The sequence below is a fragment of the Eleutherodactylus coqui genome, chromosome 1 (assembly GCF_035609145.1).
Source record: "Eleutherodactylus coqui strain aEleCoq1 chromosome 1, aEleCoq1.hap1, whole genome shotgun sequence".
Classification (NCBI taxonomy): domain Eukaryota; kingdom Metazoa; phylum Chordata; class Amphibia; order Anura; family Eleutherodactylidae; genus Eleutherodactylus; species Eleutherodactylus coqui.
Window position 1 is genome coordinate 313,510,127 of NC_089837.1, and position 21,296 is coordinate 313,531,422.

At 41.3% G+C, this 21,296-nt stretch overlaps 1 protein-coding gene across 1 annotated transcript; it reads right to left on the reverse strand.

Annotated features, from left to right (window-relative positions):
* Positions 1-690: 690 nt before the first annotated feature.
* LOC136574165 (zinc finger protein 665-like) lies at positions 691-21,058 on the reverse strand. The gene is made up of 6 exons (XM_066574995.1): positions 20,911-21,058; positions 20,611-20,790; positions 20,410-20,533; positions 14,497-14,561; positions 13,723-13,843; positions 691-4,545 (listed from the first exon to the last, which is right to left on the reverse strand). The coding sequence occupies exons 1-6, from the start codon at positions 21,001-21,003 to the stop codon at positions 2,612-2,614; spliced, it is 2,517 nt and encodes an 838-aa protein (XP_066431092.1). The 5' UTR covers positions 21,004-21,058; the 3' UTR covers positions 691-2,611.
* Between the last annotated feature and the right edge of the window lie 238 nt (positions 21,059-21,296).

Here is a 21,296-nt window from a genome sequence, read left to right on the forward strand (position 1 = left end):
CATTAGAGTCTCTAGTTTGAGAAACAGACGCCTCACAGGTACCCAACTGGCATCTTCATTAAATAGTACCCGCAAAACACCAGTGTCAACATCTACAGTGAAGAGGCGGCTGCGGGATTTTGGGCTTCAGGGCAGAGTGGTAAAGAAAAAGCCATATCTGAGACTGGCCAATAAAAGAAAAAGATTAAGATGGGCAAAAGAACACAGACATTGGACAGAGGAAGACTGGAAAAAAGTGTTGTGGACGGATGAATCCAAGTTTGAGGTGTTTGGATCACAAAGAAGAACGTTTGTGAGACGCAGAACAAATGAAAAGATGCTGGAAGAATGCCTGACGCCATCTGTTAAGCATGGTGGAGGTAATGTGATGGTCTGGGGTTGCTTTGGTGCTGGTAAGGTGGGAGATTTGTACAGGGTAAAAGGGATTCTGAATAAGGAAGGCTATCACTCCATTTTGCAACGCCATGCCATACCCAGTGGACAGCGCTTGATTGGAACCAATTTCATCCTACAACAGGACATTGACCCTAAACACACCTCCAAATTGTGCAAGAACTATTTACAGCAGAAGCAGGCAGCTGGTATTCTATCGGTAATGGAGTGGCCAGCGCAGTCACCAGATCTGAACCCCATTGAGCTGTTGTGGGAGCAGCTTGACCATATGGTACGCCAGAAGTGCCCATCCAACCAATCCAACTTGTGGGAGATGCTTCTAGAAGCGTGGGGTGCAATTTCACAAGCTTACCTCAACAAATTAACAGCTAGAATGTCAAAGGTGTGCAATGCTGTAATTGCTGCAAAAGGAGGATTCTTTGACGAAAGCAAAGTTTGATGTAAAAAACAATGTTATTTCAAATACAAATCATTATTTCTAACCTTGTCAATGTCTTGACTCTATTTTCTATTCATTTCACAACGCATGGTGGTGAATAAGTGTGACTTTTCATGGAAAACACAAAATTGTTTGGGTGACCCCAAACTTTTGAACGGTAGTGTATGTACATAGGAAAATAGCTATATACAAAGGATAAAGGTTGCAGCTAACATCACGTCACTAGTCAAGTATAAGGGTTACATCTTATATCACATTATTAGCTAAGAGGTTGCAGCTTACATGTTACCAGGTACATTACTGGGAAGTCGACTCTGAACTAGCAACTGGGGAAGCCAAGCAGTGCTAAGAGTATCTTGTCCAGTAGACCAACAGGTAGGACTGCTGCAAATTGCCCGCTGCGAGCGGAGAATCGCAATGATTCTCTGCTTGTAGACAGGTGTCGGCACTTTCCATAGCAATGCACTGCCGTGGACAGAGGGCCTAACTAGATCTGATTACATAGTAAAACATTTCCCACATTCAGGACCTAAAATTGGCTTTGCCTGAGCATGAGCTCTCTTATGTCTAAAAAATATGATTGCTTGGTAAAATATTCCCCACATTCTGAATATAAATACAGTGATTCCCACTTAAGAAGTTCCCACTTAATATGTTTTCCTGCCTAAGAAGTCGATTTGTCATGGTCCTGAATGTTTGTTCATAAGATCAATGTAATTTTTTCCCACCTAAAATGTTTTTACTTAAGACGTTTTCTTAGTTAAGAAGTGGCATTTTGTAAGTTCCGGGAAAAGAATTTTCCCATATAAGGTATTTTATACCAATTTTTTTTTACCAATGCAATCCATAATCACAGCAACACATGCATTTCTCATGGGGTTGCTATGTTCTAAACTTAAAGTACTTTTATAATGCTTTATATTTACTAAGTGCGACATAGGTCTCCACTGCACACGTGCTAAGGGAATTTCCAGAGTCTTCTCTAATCAGAGCCCCTTGACGAATCCGGGAGCTTCTTTTCCCTTCTAGGTCAGGTGAATCAATGGGAGCAGAAAGTCCTGTTGATAAGTACCTAGAATTTGTCCTGGAGTGCTGTGATTACACAAATTTAATTAGGCTCTGGCCACATCTCCTAATTAAAGGCCCATTTACACACAAAGACAATCTTTCAAATGACTGAAAGTTTAAGCGATTATTTTGTATAAAATGAAACTGAACACTAATGTACATTAATACTTTATCAGCTTCATTTGCATGTAAAGGGCCTCCAGGGCTGGGCTCTGCACACAGCTGCATTGTTCTCGCTTGGGCTGTTGGCAGAATACAATGTAATATCTCAGCATTCGCTCAGAACACAGCGTGCGGCCTGTGTTCTCTCTTTGCGGCTGAATGATAGATTTTAAGCTCACCTTAAAATCATCGTTCAGCCAAAAAGCGCACCATGACTGTGTTTATACGTAACGATTATCACTCATTTGATCGAATTTTCATGATAATCGTTGAATGTAAATGGACCTCAACTCTCAATCAAATATTATTGCCGCCTTCAATAGTTATTTTTTTGGCATTTCCCCCTTAAGAAGTTTAGTTAATGTATTACCATTAAAACTGTCTTAACAGGGACTCTGCTTAATAAGTGTTCCCTCTTAAAAAGTTTAATTTGCTTGGTCCCCTGAAAAAACGTCTTTAGTAGGAATCACTGTATATGACCTCTTCTGTGTGACTTCTCTTATGTACAACAAGACTTGATTCCAGAATAAAGCATTTCCGTAATTAACGTCAGGAAAAGGTCTTCGAGTGAGATCTACGATGTTTCACAAGTCCTGATTTCTGAATAAAACATTTCCCACATTCTGAACATGAAAATGGCTTCTCTCCTGTGTGAATTGTCTGATGTCTAACAAGATGCGATTTCACAGCAAAACATCTTCCACATTCTGAGCATGAAAATGGTTTCTCACCTGTGTGAGTTCTCTGATGTCTAACAAGATCTGTTTTCATTGTAAAACATTTCCCACATTCTGAACATGAAAATCGCTTTTCTCCTGTGTGAATTCTCTGATGTAAAACAAGATCCTCTTTCATTGTAAAACATTTCCCACACTCAGGACATGAAAATGGCTTCTCCCCTGTGTGAGTTCTCTGATGTCTAACAAGATGAGATTTCACAGGAAAACATTTTCCACATTCTGAGCATGAAAATGGTTTCTCCTCTGTGTGAGTTCTCTGATGTCTAATAAGATCTGCTTTCATTGTAAAACATTTCCCACACTCAGAACATGAAAATGGCTTCTCTCCTGTGTGAGTTCTCTGATGTCTGACAAGATGTGATTTCAGTATAAAACATTTCTCACATTCTGAACATGAAAATGGTTTCTCACCTGTATGAGTTTTCTGATGTCTAACAAGATGCGCTTTTATTGTAAAACATTTACCACACTCAGGACATGAAAATGGCTTCTCTCCTGTGTGAGTTCTCTGATGTCTAACAAGATGTGATTTCACAAGAAAACATCTTCCACATTCTAAGCATGCACAGGGTTTCTCCTCTGTGTGCGTTCTGCAATGTCTAATAATATCCTCTTTCATTGTAAAACACTTCCCACACTCAGGACATGAAAATGGCTTCTCGCCTGTGTGAGTACTCTGATGTCTAACTAGATGTGATTTCAGTCTAAAACATTTCCCACATTCTGAACATGAAAATGGCTTCTCTTCTGTGTGAGTAATCTGATGTCTAACAAGATGTGATTTCAGTCTAAAATATTTCCCACATTCTGAACATGAAAATGGCTTCTCTTCTGTGTGAGTAATCTGATGTCTAACAAGATGTGCTTTCACAACAAAACATCTTCCACATTCCAAGCATGAAAATGGTTTCTCCCCTGTGTGAGTTTTCTGATGAGCAATAAGACCTGCTTTCACGGTAAAACATTTCCCACATTCTGAACATGAAAATGGCTTCACTCCTGTGTGAGTTCTTTGATGTCTAACAAGACGTGATTTTGCAGCAAAACATCTTCCACATTCTGAGCATGAAAATGGTTTCTCTCCAGTGTGAGTACTCTGATGTGTAACAAGATCTAATTTCTTTGAAAAACATTTCCCACATTCTGAGCATGAAAATGGTTTCTCCCCCGTGTGAGTTCTCTGATGCGCAACAAGATTTGATTTCATAGTAAAACATTTCCCACATTCTGAACATGAATATGGCTTTACCCCTGTGTGAGTTATTCGATGTTTAACAAGATTTGATTTCATTGTAAAACATTTCCCACATTCTGAACATGAATATGGCTTTTTTCCTGTGTGAATTCTTCGATGCACATAAAGAGTTGATTTCAGAGAAAAACATTGAGCACATTCTGAACATGAAAATGGCTTCGCCCCTTTGTGGCTTCTCTTATGTGGAACAAGATCTGATTTATCTATAAAATATCTTCCACTTTCTGAACTTAAAAATAGCTTCTCCGGTGTGGGAGTTTTTTGACGTTCAGCGTGATGGCTGTTACTTTTATCTGACTCAACAGTCTGTGATACATCAGAAGACAGGATCTGTGTGGAACGATCAGATGATAGATTTTTGCTGTGCAGGGCTGAGGGTTTATCTGAGATAAGAGTGAGCTCTTCTAATGTAGTTTGTGCAATATTGCAGTCCTCTGTTTTAAGATCTAAAGACATCAGATGTTCCCTATGGCCTCTGGTACTGGCATCTGCAAACAAAATGAATTTATTCTTGAATACAAGAAATATATATTTAAATTTTATATTTGTATATAAAAGTTCTATACAATTTGAAGGTTTGAAGCAAATGTCAATTAACCCATTCCCCCTCTATGGCTTACATGTAAATCACAGAGGTGAAGGGTGAATATGAAGTGTGCTCAGTAGACAAGCCTACTGCTTACTCAGTGGGTGCTGGTTGTTTGAAGTAGAGGACACCTGCTAGCTATAATCACAGGTGTTTGACAGCTAAGGTACCTTTACGCGGGGCAATCATTGCCCGCGTTATTGCTGGTGTAAGAGTAATCTAGCAGTTGTTTTTGCATGTCATCCCCCCAGGGTTAATAAAATTCACTTGACTTCTGGATATTATCCTCCAAGGCCATTCATGCTCCTCTGGTCAATATGCAAATAAGGGAGATGAAACAATACCTCCACAGTGCTACCTATTGTAAGGCAGCAATCCCGAAAATCAATGTTAGACTCTTTATACAAGCCTTGTAACAATGACCAGAAATTGAAAGCAACGTAAGAGCCTATAATCATATTCTTCTCTGATGCATCAATTAATATTTAGGATAACCTGATTGATAAGGTTACGATACCCATTGAGTATCACCTAAATTAAACCTATACTCTGACATCTTGGTGAAGAATATGCGGGCAAGTGGATGGTACTAGGGTCTGTCAAGGTGTCAGGACAGCAGCTACCAAACACAAAACTGTGGTGAGAAAGATTCTTGTGCTTACGTGTTTGCTCTGCTTCTGCTGTCCTGGGAAAAGGTAAAGACCTCGGTTTCTATTTAACTTTCCGAATTGTCAATGGCTGAATTCGGTGTACTTTATGTGGATGAAATAACTATGTCCGGACTGTGTTTGAAGTGTTTGTTATACAAGCAGGATCAAAATATCCTTAAAGTTACATATAAGGATCCAATATCTCCCTATGGATTGGAATATTACATATGCGTTCAAGCGGTACCAGAAAAAGGAAATGAATTGTGGTACTCACTAGGAAGGAGAACGTCCCCTTTTGGTTGGAAGTAAGGCAGACCTCCTGCCTTCAGCCCAAAGATAGTTTGTGGATAACTTCCAAATGGTTATAGAATTTTTTCTTTACTTCACATTGTAGAGGGATAACAGACAGCAATGCGTTTCGGCATGAACAGCACACCTTTCTCAAGTTTACCATGATAGGTAAATAGGACAAGCATTTATAATGTAGATATGAGAATAACTCACTTGAAATTAGTTGTGCAGATGATGCCCCCCGGCTGTTCGGACGCAAATTACGTCACTCTGGGGTCTCACATTACATCCTGGGGAGGGCTGTCCGCTCTATGGAACGCATATGCGTTCCATTTGCTGACGGTGCATGGTGTCATGTGATACCGCTGGTGCAGTGTGACGTGAATGCGTCCCTCCTATCCAGCCGAGATTACATGATTGAATTCAACTAGTTTTATTGGCAAACATGAACAGTGGACAACATTAGGAGAAGTGAAGGGTGCAAACAATCAGTAAGGATAAATATATAGATAAGTTTTGCCCCATTGGGGCATTATTTTTAGAAAAGCACAACAGTGATATGAAAAATCTCTGAGTGACCCCACTAGAACAGCTTTTCCTGAAATCACTCTCTTGTTTGAGAGTTCGAGAGAGGTTTTGGGTATTTAGGTTGAAAACTTTAGTCCAACAGGATTGAATGAAGTATTAGAAAAAAATCTAAATTTTAATATGTACTTACAGAAGATATATATATATATATCTTTTAATATGTACTGTTGTGCGTAAATATGAATAGTGCATTTCATTTTTTTAAATCCACATTCCTTATGAATTTTATGTCAGGAATATTGACATTGAATATTCTTACACGTTTATTTTATATATTACTAGCTTACCCGTCGCACGTTGCTGCGAAGACAGACAGACATACATACATTTGTTTTTATATATCTAGATAACAACTTATCACAGCGCAGCTTTCATGTTACCTCAGTGGTATAATATATAACAACCAATCAGAGAGCAGCTTACATTTTACCTCAGCAGTATAAAATATAACAACCCATCACAGCGCAGCTTTTATGTTACCTCAGCAGTAAGAGAAATAACAACCAATCACAGCGCAACTTTTATTCTGCCTCAGCAATATAAAAAATAGCAACCAATCACAGCGCAGCATTCATTTTACCTCAGCGGTATAATATATAGCAACCAATCACAGCACAGCTTTCATGTAACCTCAGTAGTATAAGAAGTAGAAATCAATCACAGCACAGTTTTTAATGTTGCCTCAGCGGTATAATATATAACAACTAGAGATGAGCGAACGTACTCAGTAAGGGCGATTTCGCAATCGAGCACCGCGATTTTCGAGTACTTCACTACTCGGGTGAAAAGTACTCGGGTGCGCTGTGGGGCGGGGGCTTGCAGAGGGGAGTGGGGGGTAGCAGCGGGGAACGGGGGGGAGCCCTCTCTTTCTCCCTCTCCCCCCCACTCCCCACTGCAACCCCCCGCTCACCCACAGCGCACCCGAGTACTTTTCACCCGAGTAGTGAAGTACTCGAAAATCGCGGTGCTCGATTGCGAAATCGCCCTTACCGAGTACGTTCGCTCATCTCTAATAACAACCAATTACAGCACAGCTTTCATGCTGCCTCAGCAGTTTAAGAAATAGCAACCAATCACAGCACAACTTTCATTTTACCTCAGCATTATCAATATCCAGCAATTGTCTTGCGAAACGTTCGGCGGATGCATCATTTTGTAGTTGAACACGGTTGCTCGTAATGCCTTTTGCTTTTGTGCTTGAGATGGAAATCAAATGATCTTTGTCTTGGGGGCATAATTGTCGTCGATGCTCGCACGCGCGCCACCTATCGTAGGATAGTTGTACTATGCCAGTAATCTTCCCAGGAGTGTACTCAACTTCCCAAAGCTTCATGGTGATTGGATGAATGGTGTAGTAATGCATAAAAGACAGACAGACAGACATTCATTTTTATATATATAGATGACATCAGGAAGTGAGAGAATTAGATTCCGTACGTAAAATTTGGACACTAATTCTTTTGCGCTTAGAACTGAATAATCGAGTTGGGACCCATTAACTTATCCTATTTTTGACATAATTAATGCTTGTGCCAAATTTCAGGTTTCTATGACATTGGGAAGTGAGAGAATTAGATTCCGTACGTAAAGTTTGGACGCTAATTCTTTTGCGCTTAGAATTGAATAATCGAGTTGGGACCCATTAGCTTTTCCTATTTATGATATAATCAATGCTCGTGCCAAATTTGAAGTTTCTATGACATTGGGAAGTAAGAGAATTAGATTCAGTATGTAAAAGTTGGACGCTGATTCTTTTGCGCTTAGAATTGAATAATCGAGTTGGGACCCATTAACTTTTCCTATTTATGACATAATCAATGCTCGTGCCAAATTACAACGGGAAGTGAGAGAATTAAATTCCGTACATAAAAGTTGGATGCTAATTCTTTTGCGCTTAGAATTGAATAATCGAGTTGGGACCTATTAACTTTTCCTACTTATGACATAATCAATGCTCATGCCAAATCTCAAGTTTCTATGATATTGGGAAGTGAGAGAATTAGATTCCGTACGTAAAATTTGGACGCTAATTCTTTTGCGCTTAGAATTGAATAATCGAGTTGGGACCCATGAGCTTTTCCTATTTATGACATAATCAATGCTCGTGCCAAATTTCAAGTTTTTATGACATTGGGAAGCGAGAAAATTACATTCCGTACGTAAAATTTGGACGCTAATTTTTTGGCGTTTAGAATTGAATAATCGAGTTGGGACCTAATAACTTTTCCTATTCATGACATAATCAATGCTCGTGCCAAATTTCAAGTTTCTATGACATTGGAAAGTGAGAGAATTAGTGGCAATGATGGAAATCGAACGTTCTACGTGGGGGGGGGTCGTAACTGTCAACGACGTTTGCATGCGCGCCATTTATCGAAGGATAGTTGTACTATGCCTATAATCTTCCCAGGAGTGTACTTGACAACTTCCCAAAGTTTCATGGCGATCGGATGAATGGTGTAGTAGTGCATAAAGGACAAACAGACACGCAGACAGACAGACACACAGACAGACAGACACGCATACATTCAATTTTATATATATAGATTTAGATTTCGTATTTTATTATGTATTTTTAGCATCATATTTATATTTTATAATATTCATGTTTCATATAGACGATTTTAGGTTAGCATTAGAGATGAGCGAGCGTACTCGGAAAAGCACTACTCGCTCGAGTAATTTGCTTTATCCGAGTATCGTTGTGCTCGTCCCTGAAGATTCGGGTGCCGGCACGGAGCGGGGAGCTGCAGGGGAGAGCGGGGAGGAACGGAGGGGAGATCTTTCTCTCCCGCCCGCTCTCCCCTGCTCTCCGCTGCGACTCACCTGTCAGCCGCAGCGGCACCCGAATCTTCAGGGACGAGCACAGCGATACTCGGATAAAGCAAATTACTCGAGCGAGTAGTGCTTTTCCGAGTACACTCGCTCATCTCTAGTTAGCATAGAATCAAGCTTATAATTCCATAGCATGTATTTCAGATTTTAGTATATTTAATGTTTTACATAGAATGCTATCTATTAGCTTTTATATGCAATATGGCACCAATGGATCAAAACTCTGCATATTTATCTATGTATTTATCCATAATGATTGTTTGCATCCTACACTTCTTCTAATATTGTCCACTGTTCATGTTTGCCAATAAAACTAGTTGAATTCAATCATGTGATCTCGGCTGGATAGGAGGCACGCATTCACGGCACTCTCCACCAGTGATATATCACACCATGCACCGTCACCAAATCGAATGCATATGTGTTCCATAGGGGGGATAGCCCTCCCCCAGCATGTCATGTGAGACGCCGGAGTGGCGTAACTTCCCCCCGCGCCCGAACAGCCGGGGATCACCTGGACAACTCATTTCTGGTGAGGAATTGTCATATGTACAATATAAATACTTGTGCTATTTACCTATTATTGAAAAAGTTTGTTTACGCTGGAACACATTGCTGTCTGTTATTCCTCTACAATTTCTACGAAATAAAGAAAAACTTACAGAACCATTTGGAAGTTATCCATGTACCATCTTTGGGCTGAAGGCAGGAGGTCTGCCTTACTTCCAACCAAAAGGGGACCTCCCCCTTCCTCGTAAGTACCACAGTTCATTTTCTTTTACCGTTACTACTTTGGTGTGTATATAATATTCTAATCTATTTTTTACCCCTAATTTTGTTTTTTCTTCCTTTCACATATGCTTCTCTCCATGTTACGGATTGTATGCAGAGTTAAAAGGAAATATTTGATGACTTGCCTTGTGACATCACGCTACCATTTTCAATTTTTTATCTTCCTAAGGCGCTGCCCCTCCTTTGGCTTTGTGTCTTTTAATATCTCCCTATGGTGATGTGGTTACAGAATCTGGAGACACCCTCACAGTTGGCAGATTTATATTTACATGTTGTACTAAATTGTGAAAGAATCAAATCTTTCCCATTGCATACTCAAAGAGAGCAAGCATTCCACAGGGTGGGGCACTCCAAAAATAAGGAGCATTTCACACTCCATGAACACCAAAGTATGAAGGGGGCTTATGGCTCATTTACACAGGATAAGCAGTTGGGCAAATGATGCCTGGCAGCTCATCACAGTGATGCTCACTCCAGTGCTGTTACACAGGAGCGAGTAGTGCTGGCATTGCTAGAATGGAGGCGGAGCGGCCTGGGGAGCATTATATCGCCACTCGCCTACATTCACAGTAAACAGTCGTTCAGAAGTGAACGACTGCTGTTTATAAGTAACGGCTGGTCTTTCAGTTTTCTGCATACACAAAGTGAAGGACTGAACAATCCTCGTTCAGTCGTTGCAAACATTTACACGGTATGATTATTGTTCAAATTCCCATGGCAACACAGGAATTTGAATGATTCTGAATGATAGTCGTCTTGTGTGAAAGGGCCATTATTGTGAGTGTTCTGAAAACTCATCAATGCAGCAGTGTATGAGACAAACTTTTGCTGGATTGTGTTGGTTTCAGCTTCGTGTTGGTATTTACTTTGTAGTTGTGTATCAAGATAGTGAGAGACTGGTGGAAAAGATATCAGTCTAACTGTCAGACTGATTGGAATCCAGACTAACGGGTTCACAACTTATCCGGAAAGTTCTCCGTTAGTGTTGTACCGGGAATGACATTACCCATCTAGAATGGGAATCAATCAGTAGTCTGTCCTAGGGACAAATGAAAGACCATAGCAAGGTCATGACAACAACTTGAATGACCACCACAGCAGTGGTCATGGTCAAGTGGTGCTTAGGGAGCACCAAAGTGTTTTAAAAGGCGGATATGCCCAAACTGGCTGTCTTTTTTTTCTCAACAGTTCAAGAGTTCAAAAGCAAATGGTCATGGATTCAGTTTGTATAGAAATCACTGCTTGGAAAGATGTGACATTATGGTCAGAGCATGTAGAAAATAGGAAAAAAATAGATAAATAAGTTACCGTATTTTCCGGACTATAAGGCGCACATAAAATGCTGAGAATTTCTCAGAAATAGAAAGTGCGCCTTATAATCCGGTGCGCCTTATATATGAACCCGACAGTCCAGGTGCTCCCCGACTTGCGAACAGGTTCCGTTCCGGGAGCCCGTTCGCAAGTCCGTTTTGTTCGCAAGTCAAACAAGTAGTAGTATGGAGCGGGATCGCGGGTGGATCCTGCTCCATACAACGTCGGGTGCCGGCTGTTCTTACAGCGGGCACCCGGCGGCAGCAGTTCCGACGAGCCGCGCCGCTTGTCAGAACTGTTAACACTTTAAATACCGCTCTGACAGCGGTATTTAAAGTGTTAACAGTTCTAACGAGCGGCGCGGCTCATCAGAACTGCTGCCGCCGGGTGCCCGCTGTAAGAACAGCCTGCAACCGATGTTCAGGGGGCCCGTACAGCGTCCCACGATGAGATCGCGGGACGCTGTGCGGTTGCTAGGCAGCCGGGGACCTCCTGAAAGGCCCCAGGGCTGCCTATGCAGAGTGTCCATCAAGCGCACGACTTGCTAGGCGCTCTGCATAGACAGCCCTAGGGCCTTTCAGAAGGCCCCTGGCTGCCTAGCAACCGCGATCTGACCGGACAGGCTTCTATCAGGCTTGATAGAAGCCTCTCCGGCCCCTGCACAGCACTAATGTGCTGCGCCTTATAATCCAGTGCGCCTTATATATGAAACAAGATTGCTTATAATGCGCTCATAGAAAGTGCGCCTTATAATCCGGTGCGCCTTATAGTCCGGAAAATACGGTATACATTTCTTTTACTTGTTCAAAAAGAGTTAATGTTTTCTTTGTTCTCTAGGAGATAAGGTGCATTCCAACAGTCTAAACGGTCGAGAGCAGAACAGGCTGGATAGAACCAGTTTGTAGAGGGGATGTGAAATGAACTAGTATATGCAAACATCATAGAAGACATTGATTGTGAATTGCACCAAAATGCTGGAGAAAAATGGTGCACTTATATTACTTATGATAGTTGGACAATTATTACCACTGCTTTGTATTTCTATATAAGCTATGCAAATAATAAAATGCTTCGGAAGAGCTTGGAAACATCACCTGAGTGTTTCTCATATTCTTCTCGATGCGTCGATCAATAATTAGGATATTGATCTACCTGATTGATAAGGCTATGATACCTGTTGTGTATTACCTAAAGTGAACATATACTCTAGCACTGAAAACAGCAAATTTCATCAACAAATCATTCACTTGCTGGAGTCACTTGGTTTTTAGCAGAAAGAAAAACCAAGCAACTGTCAGGCCAAGTAAATAGTCAGCAGTTCATCTATGAACAGCTTCTGTTTATAGTGATTGGAGGCGGGTTTCTGGAAGAATTTCTGTTGCTGCTCCGCCAATCGCTAGAACAACTATCGCTCCCGCTGGTACAGCTGTCGAGTACTAATGTGTAATAGTGCTTTTACAACTCTTCTCAATTATGATCGCGAAATGCAAACTCTGTGATGCGATCGTTAAAGGGGTTGTCCCACAGAAGCAAGTGCAGCCATGCACTTCTGTATGGCCATATTAATGCACTTTGTAATATACATCGTGCATTAAATATTGGCCATACAGAAGTTATATACTTACCCCCTCCCGATGCTGGCGTCCCCGTCTCAATGGCGACGACCAAACTTCTTCTCTGGTCACCGAAACAGTCACGCTTGCGCAGAGAGGAATCCTCTTCTGGATGGTCCGGGCTCACGAGCTGCGTCCTGGCTCCTCCCCCTTCTCAGCGTCATCGCGTAGCTCCGCCCCGTCACGTGGTGCCGATCAGCCAATGAGGTGGCTGGAATCGGCAGTGGAGCTCAGACAGCAGAAGAACGTCCACGGTGCACCATGGGAGAAGACCCGCGGTGCACCATCGGAGAAGACCAGCGGCAGCTATCTTGGAAAGAAGATTTTTTAAAGTTGCTGAACGGAGATTCAGGTAAGGGATTTTTTTTTTTTTTTTTAATAACACCTGGCAGCAGTATTCCTTTACAGGGACTGGGGGACTGGGCAAAAAAAAATTTCTCTTTAGGCGCGGGACAACCCCTTTAAATACCAATGGCTGCCATGGTAGGCCAGGGCCTAGTTAAGCTCCCAGGGCTGCCATGTATTTAACTACATTAAGCCCTGTCCTTGCATGGCTGAATATATGAATGTTAAAAATCAAAGATTCTATTGAAGGTATTGCAGTATATTGTAGAAGCAATGAAAAAAATGCTAAATGAAGTCAAGTTGCCAAAGCTTGAGTCTAACAGCAGCTAATCCTTAGTCCTAAAAATGGGGAAATACTTTTCCCTTCGTACTGACAGCAGATGATGATGAAATAGGCCTCACTGACATAGGCTTCTTTCATGTTCATATTCCTGCTGTATTTTTCTATCCATATTTAAATGCTCATCATGTGTTATCTACTATAGCGATATCACATTTTCATTCACATTTCATTTTTTTCGGCTAAATGAGCGAATACGCTGCTGAAAAATCTGACAGAACACGGAGCTTAAAAATGTAGCACAAAAATGTTGCAGCTAATGAAAGAGTAGTAGATGTGAGTGTTCTCTGCATTACTCAGTGGTTACTACTCACCTAGATGGTTACCTGTAGGAATCTCCTCCTTCCACCGCTCATCACCCCTCACATTTACCTCTTCTTTTACCACTATGGCTGTAGCATCAATATTCTTCAGATCATCACCCTGACTGAAAAGCTGTGAAACAAATACTGTAAAAGTCAGACAGTTGTAGAAGTCACAAGAAACATTTTAGATGAGTGGAAAAGATCATTAATTAGCATGATGACCAATAATGACAAGACAGCAGTAGTTATATGAGGGAACCAGCTGCAGGTCTCCTAAAGGCTGGACATAGATATTAGATGGCGGCTCAAAGGCAACCTCAGGAACTTCATAGAAATGTACATTCAGCATAGCTAGATGTGTTTTAAGTTGTTTCAGTGGAGAGAGAAACTTCTGTAAGGGTATTTATCATTCACACAAGCAAACAATGACAGAGTTCACTCATTTGCTCGTGCAGCCTGTTTATACAGTAAATGTGAGTGACTACACGATCGCCGTTTACACGCAACAATGTGGAAACGAACAAACAATGATTTTTGTGCCTGCATAAAACGAACGAGTGGCAAACAAATTCTCATTCGTCGTTCAGTCGCTGGCTGTGTTTACAATGAACTATATCATTCAAATTTGAACAATAGAGCAATTTTTTGGAACGATGATCATTCCATGTAAAAGCAGCTTTAGATCCATTAGGTATTGTTAGTCTCAAAGGGTTGGGGACAATTTGGTATTGAATGCAAAACCTTCACAGTTTTCTACAGATTATAAGGAATTTCTCCACGTACCGGATAATCCTGTGGATCAAGAGCACTGGGGTGGCTCTCTGGTGATGTTCTCTTACCGGATCTATCTGTAAGACACACATACAGTGACTGGACTCCTCCTTCAAATACTTAAGGACATGTGTACTTATATATGTATACTACGGTAGCTTCTTCCCAGGACTTTGTCTGTGTGAAATTCGTATTGCGCTTTCAAGATTACACAAATCGTAATGATCTTCATAATTGTTATGTTGCTAACCCATCACTAATTAACCTTTGTTATAAACCTTTATCTTTTTAATCAAATGTCTTTGGTGTTTTGTTTTTATTACATAAGCCATTCTCATAATATCTGTATTATGAGGGGTCCATCACTAATCTAGTATGTGAAGGACCTCTTTGTAAACTACATTCACAGTATTACTTTCAAGTGCAAAGATCACCAAACTGCTTGCGGAACTCGCTTGGAACAGGCTACATAGAGCTGACCATGTAAAAAACAGTTCTTCCTCAAGTCTATTCTAAAAACACACGCTTGCATAACCAATTAATGGGCTTCGCGTTGATGTCAGAGATGCCAGAGTACACATTAGCAGTCAATTCTGTAAGAGATGTCACCATTTTGGCTAACCCTGGTGTTATGATGATCTTACCTTCAAGAGTAGAGTTTTCTCTGTCTCCTATTTTAAGTAACCTCTCTGAAAAATGCCCATCGGCATCACCTCTTAAGAAAACTCTCATACTTGTTATAATGGTGAGCTTCTAAATATGAGGCCAGAAATCTGAAGATTTTAAACATGATCTTACTTCGTTGGCTCGTGTTCCCCTGCGCACGACTGATACAGTTTGCCTCGAAAGTCTCCAGCTAAGAGACCCGTAACACCCCCCATTAAGCTATAATTTGCCCTTATATCTTTCAGCGTTCTACCGAGGGCTTCAACTCCATCTTTACGAGCCATGGTGCATTCATCCTATACTATTATCTCAGTCTCTTTCAGCACCTGCACCATATTACTCTGCTTTGATGCTTTGATATGTTGCACAGAGGTGTCTCTACATGCATCAGATATAAGGGCAGTTTAAAAGCAGAATGAGCTGTCTTACCTCCATCTAGTAATGTGACAGCAATGCCAGAAGAGCCACCAGCCAAGGCTATCCTACGGATCTTTCCATATTCTGGCTAGTAGTAGATTTAGGACAAATGTTTTGCCAGTACCCCCAGGAGCATCCAGGAAAAATATTTTACCAGTACCCTTCTCAACACTTTCTAATATTTGGTTGTAAACTTGAAACTGTTCTTCAGTTAATGAACTTCGTTATTAGACACTATTTGTGCCAAGAAAATTGTGTCGTAACTGATCTTTATAAGGTAAAATCTATTTTGTAAGACTGTATCACACCCTGTAGGTTGAGGTAAGCCATAGTGTTCTAAGCATTGTCCTCACAAAGACAACATTGTCTTCAATATAAATAACATCCATTATATAGTGAACATTTTCCTGTATTTCTGACACTATATGACACTTTGTCTTCCCACATACTATCTTTGTATTCTTCCCAAACACATAAAGTGTCTTTTACTTGACAAAATCTTAATACTGAGAAAAGGTCCCATAGTCTGAATCGAGAATCCCAAAGAAAGGCTTCTTCCATAGTAGCATTTCAGTGCTTGTCATCCTCTAGCAGGCCTAGAGCCTTACAGACTGATTGATAGGTGAACATTAAAAGTCTTCTAATCCAGGAATGACGTTGGACCTCTAATTTCATGAAGTAGAAGATGAAGATAATAGCACTCAGCCTTATTAGGGTGGACGGTGTATACTCAGTCCAAATCTTGATCCCTTTACTCCTATCCAGCCACTGACGTCATTTCCACGTTTTCTCCTCTCAAATCTGTTCCTACTATGATTGGAAAAGTAAGGAACCTTCACATAAAGAAGAGTTTTTTGCAAAATCATTTTTTTTGCATACGTCAAAAAAATGTTCTTTTCTGGAGCCTGTTAACCTTCTATAGCAAATTATTGTTGTCATTTGAATTGAAATAGATACATTGGCTATTTTCCAAATGCACAGCGAGATGATCGACTGTTGGAAACCTTTAATGCATGGGAAACACCAGAATTCTCTACACCGCCTCAGAACTGCTAATGTATCGACCACTTTCATATCATTTGATCTCGTCACTATCATTTTCAAAACCAAATGAAGCCTGGTCGCTGCCTTTATTAACATATTTACTCATGTATTTAATAGAGTACTGCAGTTCTGTAAAATCTATGATAATATGGGCAACAAATGTACATGAAAAACAGGATTATAAGGCACAACCCAGCGGTTATCCAGGAGTACACCATTGATTTCAATGGTGAAACCACAGTCCTTCGGAGCTCTTCGCCGGTGCTGGGGGTATCCGTTATCTCCTGTTTGAGTTTCTTTCAGAAGGGGGTCGAGGATACTTTTTGCTGCAGCAACCTTGTTTCATACAGGGTGCATTGATGTTTAAATTACTGCAAAGCCCATGGGTCATAGTCGCCTTGATAATTTCTTGAAGAAGAGGATCTATTTCCGGTTTTAGTATCTCCACAAGGATAACATCTATTTTATTTGGAAAAATGTGTTACTTTAGCCACAACAAAATGTGGTTATGAGGAAGACCTCTCTTTTTCCATTCAACAGAATAAATAAAACACACTTTTCCAAACAAATGCCCCTTTGTTTACAATACCATTAATGCTTTATCTTTGAAATGAAATACTCCAGCTACTATGTCCACATGATTGTGAGGCTTTTGACCACTTCAGCAATTTCCTTGGTGCGTTACTAGGAGATCCCTGGTTTCACCACTAGGATGTGGTCCTGATATGGAATTATCAGGATGGATCTCTGTCTTAGGCTGGCTGCCAGCTCTGCCATAATCTTGGTAAAAAAGCAGAGGGCTGATGATATCCCAAATAGCAAGCAAGTGAATTGGAAGTGGCGTACCTTTCCTTCCAGAAACAAAAGCAAATCTGAGGACCTTCTGGTATACGGGGTGAATCAGGACATGAAAATTAGCGTCCTTCAGAATGCCATAAATTAGCGTCCTTCAGGATGCCATAAATGCTTTTTTTTTTTTTTTTTTTTTTAAATAACCTTCACTACCAAGTTTACTGTCTCCATTTTTACCTCCTGTAGTTTATGGAGGTTATAGGCTTTAAATTTATAATCATGCAGGATTTTCCGCAGGGTTTTCTTAATAAAAATAGCCTAGAATAGTGGCCTGCAAACTTTTCCTCTGGGGAGACTGGAGTCACCATCTGTAATCGCAGTAAATATCGTACCCTCTTCTAGAGTAGGTGTAATTGTTAAATGGAGCCCAAGGTAGTCAAAACATTTTTTGGGGGGGTGAGAGAGGAGCTCTATCTGGCACCCTTCTTTTAAAATCTTGGGGATCCAGGCACTCTCACAGATCCCCAAGTATTGCCCTACAGGGATGGTCTTGATTCGGGAAATTCCCTTTGATAGGGGTTGAAGAGGAAGCCTCTTCCTCTGCTCCCATGTTTTGCCCTTGCCTCTATACGGCTCGGACTGTTGTCTTGAGGCATGAAAAGGAGGTCTTCGCCTCTGCGGTTTTTCTTTCGGAAAGCCTATTTTCTTGTCTGCCACCTTTTCCAGGATTCTCTCCAGATCGGGACCAAACAGATATTGCCCATGGAAGGGTAAGGAGCACAGCTTTTTTTTTTTTTTTTTAGAGGCCAGGTCCCCAGACCAGGACCTTCAGCTATAGAACCCTACTGGTGGAGTTGGACAGGGCTGCTGTGCATGCCGATAGTTTTACTGTTTCGGCTGAGGCATCCTCCAGAAAACCTGCTGTCATTTTAAGCACAGGAAGATAGTGTCTGCGATCTGATCTCATGGGGTCATTAGAAATATGGAGCTCTAGTTGGTTTAAACAAACATTGAGCATCCTAGCCACACACATGGCTGCCAATCCTGGCCTGAGCAAGCTAGAGGCCACCTCTTACGTCTGTTTCAGGGGGCTCTCAGCCTTCCAGTCCAAAGGATCTTTTAGTGGAGTGGCATCCTCAAAGGATAGGGATGTACGTTTGGCCATCTTCGCCACTGCAACGTCGACTTTAGGCACCTCCTCCCATTCAGCGCAGTCTGATTCAGAAAAGGGTGCTAGCACCTCTTGATACCTCTGGGGGTAAAGGGCCCCATTTCAGGTTTGCCCCACTCCTTTTTGATTAATTTTTGCATATTAGAATGGACCGGAAAGGTGTGCCTGCACCCTTCACCTAAACCCCCAAAGGCCTTGTCTTGGATGGTACGTGGCCTTTTGGGTTCCACCATGTTGAGGATAGCCCCGACTGCTTTAATAAGCTCTGCAATGTCCTCAGGGTTAAAAAGGAACTTCTTATAATCATTGTCGTCTGAGGATTCAATGGGATCTGTTTGCTCCCTGTTATCTGAAAATATTTAACTTTCTTGGAGTTTAAGTAGTCCTCTATAAATCCCCCAAATTCCTCTTTTATGATTTTATCAATGCATAATTTGCACAGGGTTTTAGTATATGCTTGCGGCAATTTGTTTGTGCAAGCCGCGCACTTTTTTAGCTTTGATTTTGCTGGCCCGGCTAGATTCTTCTCCCCCTTGTAAACAACAGCAGGGAAAAGATATATAAATGCATATACACAGATACATTTGTTTTCGCACTATGCACCCGACAAGCTACTTACAACACCAGAGGTAGCAGTCGGTTGAAGGATGTCCAGTACTGGAGCACTCATACTGAATAGCACTGCAGTCTAATGGACACTGATCATGTAAATGGCAGGATTTATGAAGTCACCTTCTATCTTCTCTCGGATTCCGTATATATATATATATATATATATATATATATATATATATATATATATAATTTCTTGTTATAATTTGCCACCATTGCCGCGTAGCCACACCTAATGCCCTCCGACGCAATTGTGTCATCACGCCGATCACATGGTCCCACAGGCTCCGCCCCTACCTAGGTGAGCGCCGCGCCTGCTCCTACAGCGGGCCTACATGCACCAGCATTGTTGGGAGGTTGAGAAGAAGACAAGCGCAGCCCTCCCTTGAAGCCACCCTTGGCTGTGGTGAGGAGGAATCCAGCCTGGCTGAACTGCCCCTGCCACATCCCAGAAGGAAGCAGTAGCCCCTGCTGACTCCGATCCTGTAGTAAATATCTTTTTTCTTCTCTCTTCATGCCAGGAACTCCTGAGAGCTCTCAGCACCTCTCTGGGTACCTGCCTACAGGACAGGATAGGAAAAACACTGAGGAAGGTGGGAGAGAGGAGGAGCTTTAAACCTCTCTGTGTGTCCCTGTCCTATCAGGAGGAGGCAATCTCAGGTGGTGCTGTCGTGGAGACGTTAGGGTAAACATGATTTTGTTTGTTACAGTCATCTTTTCCTCATTCTGAAATGGCTAATATCAGGGAGCAATAGCTAACATTTAACAGGAGGAGATATTGGGTCACATGATTAATCACTGGGGTGATTTCACCATTTTATCTCATGATAGTGATGGGAATAATTCTAATAGTTCGGCTGACTATCTGACTGATAGGTCGTGACCTCACACTTATGGTGGTTTGTGCGAATTAGTAGCAGCCGGGTAAATATTTAGGTCAGTATTTTCAACAATTGGTAAAATGCGTGTTTAATTATTTGTTTAATAGATTATTTTTGCCAAGTTTCAAGTTCATTGGTGCATTAGATATTGTTTTCCCATACAACGTTTGATCCCCCTTTTTACCCCTAAGGGCTGAATTTAAAAAAAAATCCTTTCTTAGCAGATCTCTAAGTTATACAAAGAAGTGACTGTCCAAATTTCATGTTTCAAACTTCAGTAGTTTCGCCTCTGTGTTGATGAATCAGTCAATCAGGACATTTCATTTTATATGTATAGATTACCTTGTGATATGAGGGGCTGCTGATCCTCCATCTTGATGTTCTTGTACAAATCTATGCGTCCTTCTAAATACTCCCACTCCTCCATGGAGAAATAGACAGAGACGTCCTCACACCTTATAGGAACCTGAGACACACAATGTATAGTCATCCTCCACACTCCTCCTGTTACTGTATAATGTCCCCCATTCCCCGCCGTGTCACCTCTCCTGTCAGCAGCTCTGTCATCTTGTGGACATGTTCTAGGATCTTCTGCCCATCGAAGTCCTCATGTATCTGGTAGTGAGCTGAAGGCCCTGTGATTGGGCTCAGGATTCTTCCATAAGCTCCAGACACAAAGTTCTGCCAGCACTCACTAGAGGTCTTCTTCACTACTGTATAATCCTGTTGAGAGACGTACTAATAAATGATATTACTGTATATTTGCAGAGTCACCTTTTTAGTCATGTCCATCTGTTATCATATATAAGAATGATGTCAGGTGATGTCATCAGAATCTCTCACCTCTCCAGTAAGCTGATAGAGGATCTCTAGGGTGAGATTTAATATACTCTCCGCCATCTCCTTCCTCTTCTCATCCATCCTTGGCAAGATCATCAGAAGAGGTCTCTGGCATGGAAGATGCCAACAGACGATACTAGGATGCAGGAACCTGAATAGAAAGAGGATGAGCGGATGTTTAAAAAAAACAAAAAAAATCACAAAAATTCCCACATAGAAAAAAATACCTTTTATGGAAATAAGGAGAAACCTTTTAGGAGACACTAAAGTGTAGACGTTGTCTTCTCTCCTTGTATAGATTTATGGGCTGATTACAACCTACAGTGCTATAACTTGGGGGAAATCACACAGAGGCTGCCATTACTTTGTGAATACAAAAAGGGACTATT

Bases quoted from the DNA above. Each gene is read 5' to 3' on its own strand.
- LOC136574165 (XM_066574995.1), bottom strand. From the start codon at position 21,003: ATGATCTTGCCAAGGATGGATGAGAAGAGGAAGGAGATGGCGGAGAGT. The intron at 14,562-20,409 runs GTAATCTATACA...TGTGTCTTACAG, and splicing joins GCAGCCCCTCATATCACAAG to ATAGATCCGGTAAGAGAACA. The intron at 4,546-13,722 runs GTGAGTAGTAAC...TTTTGTTTGCAG, and splicing joins TCCTACAGGTAACCATCTAG to ATGCCAGTACCAGAGGCCAT.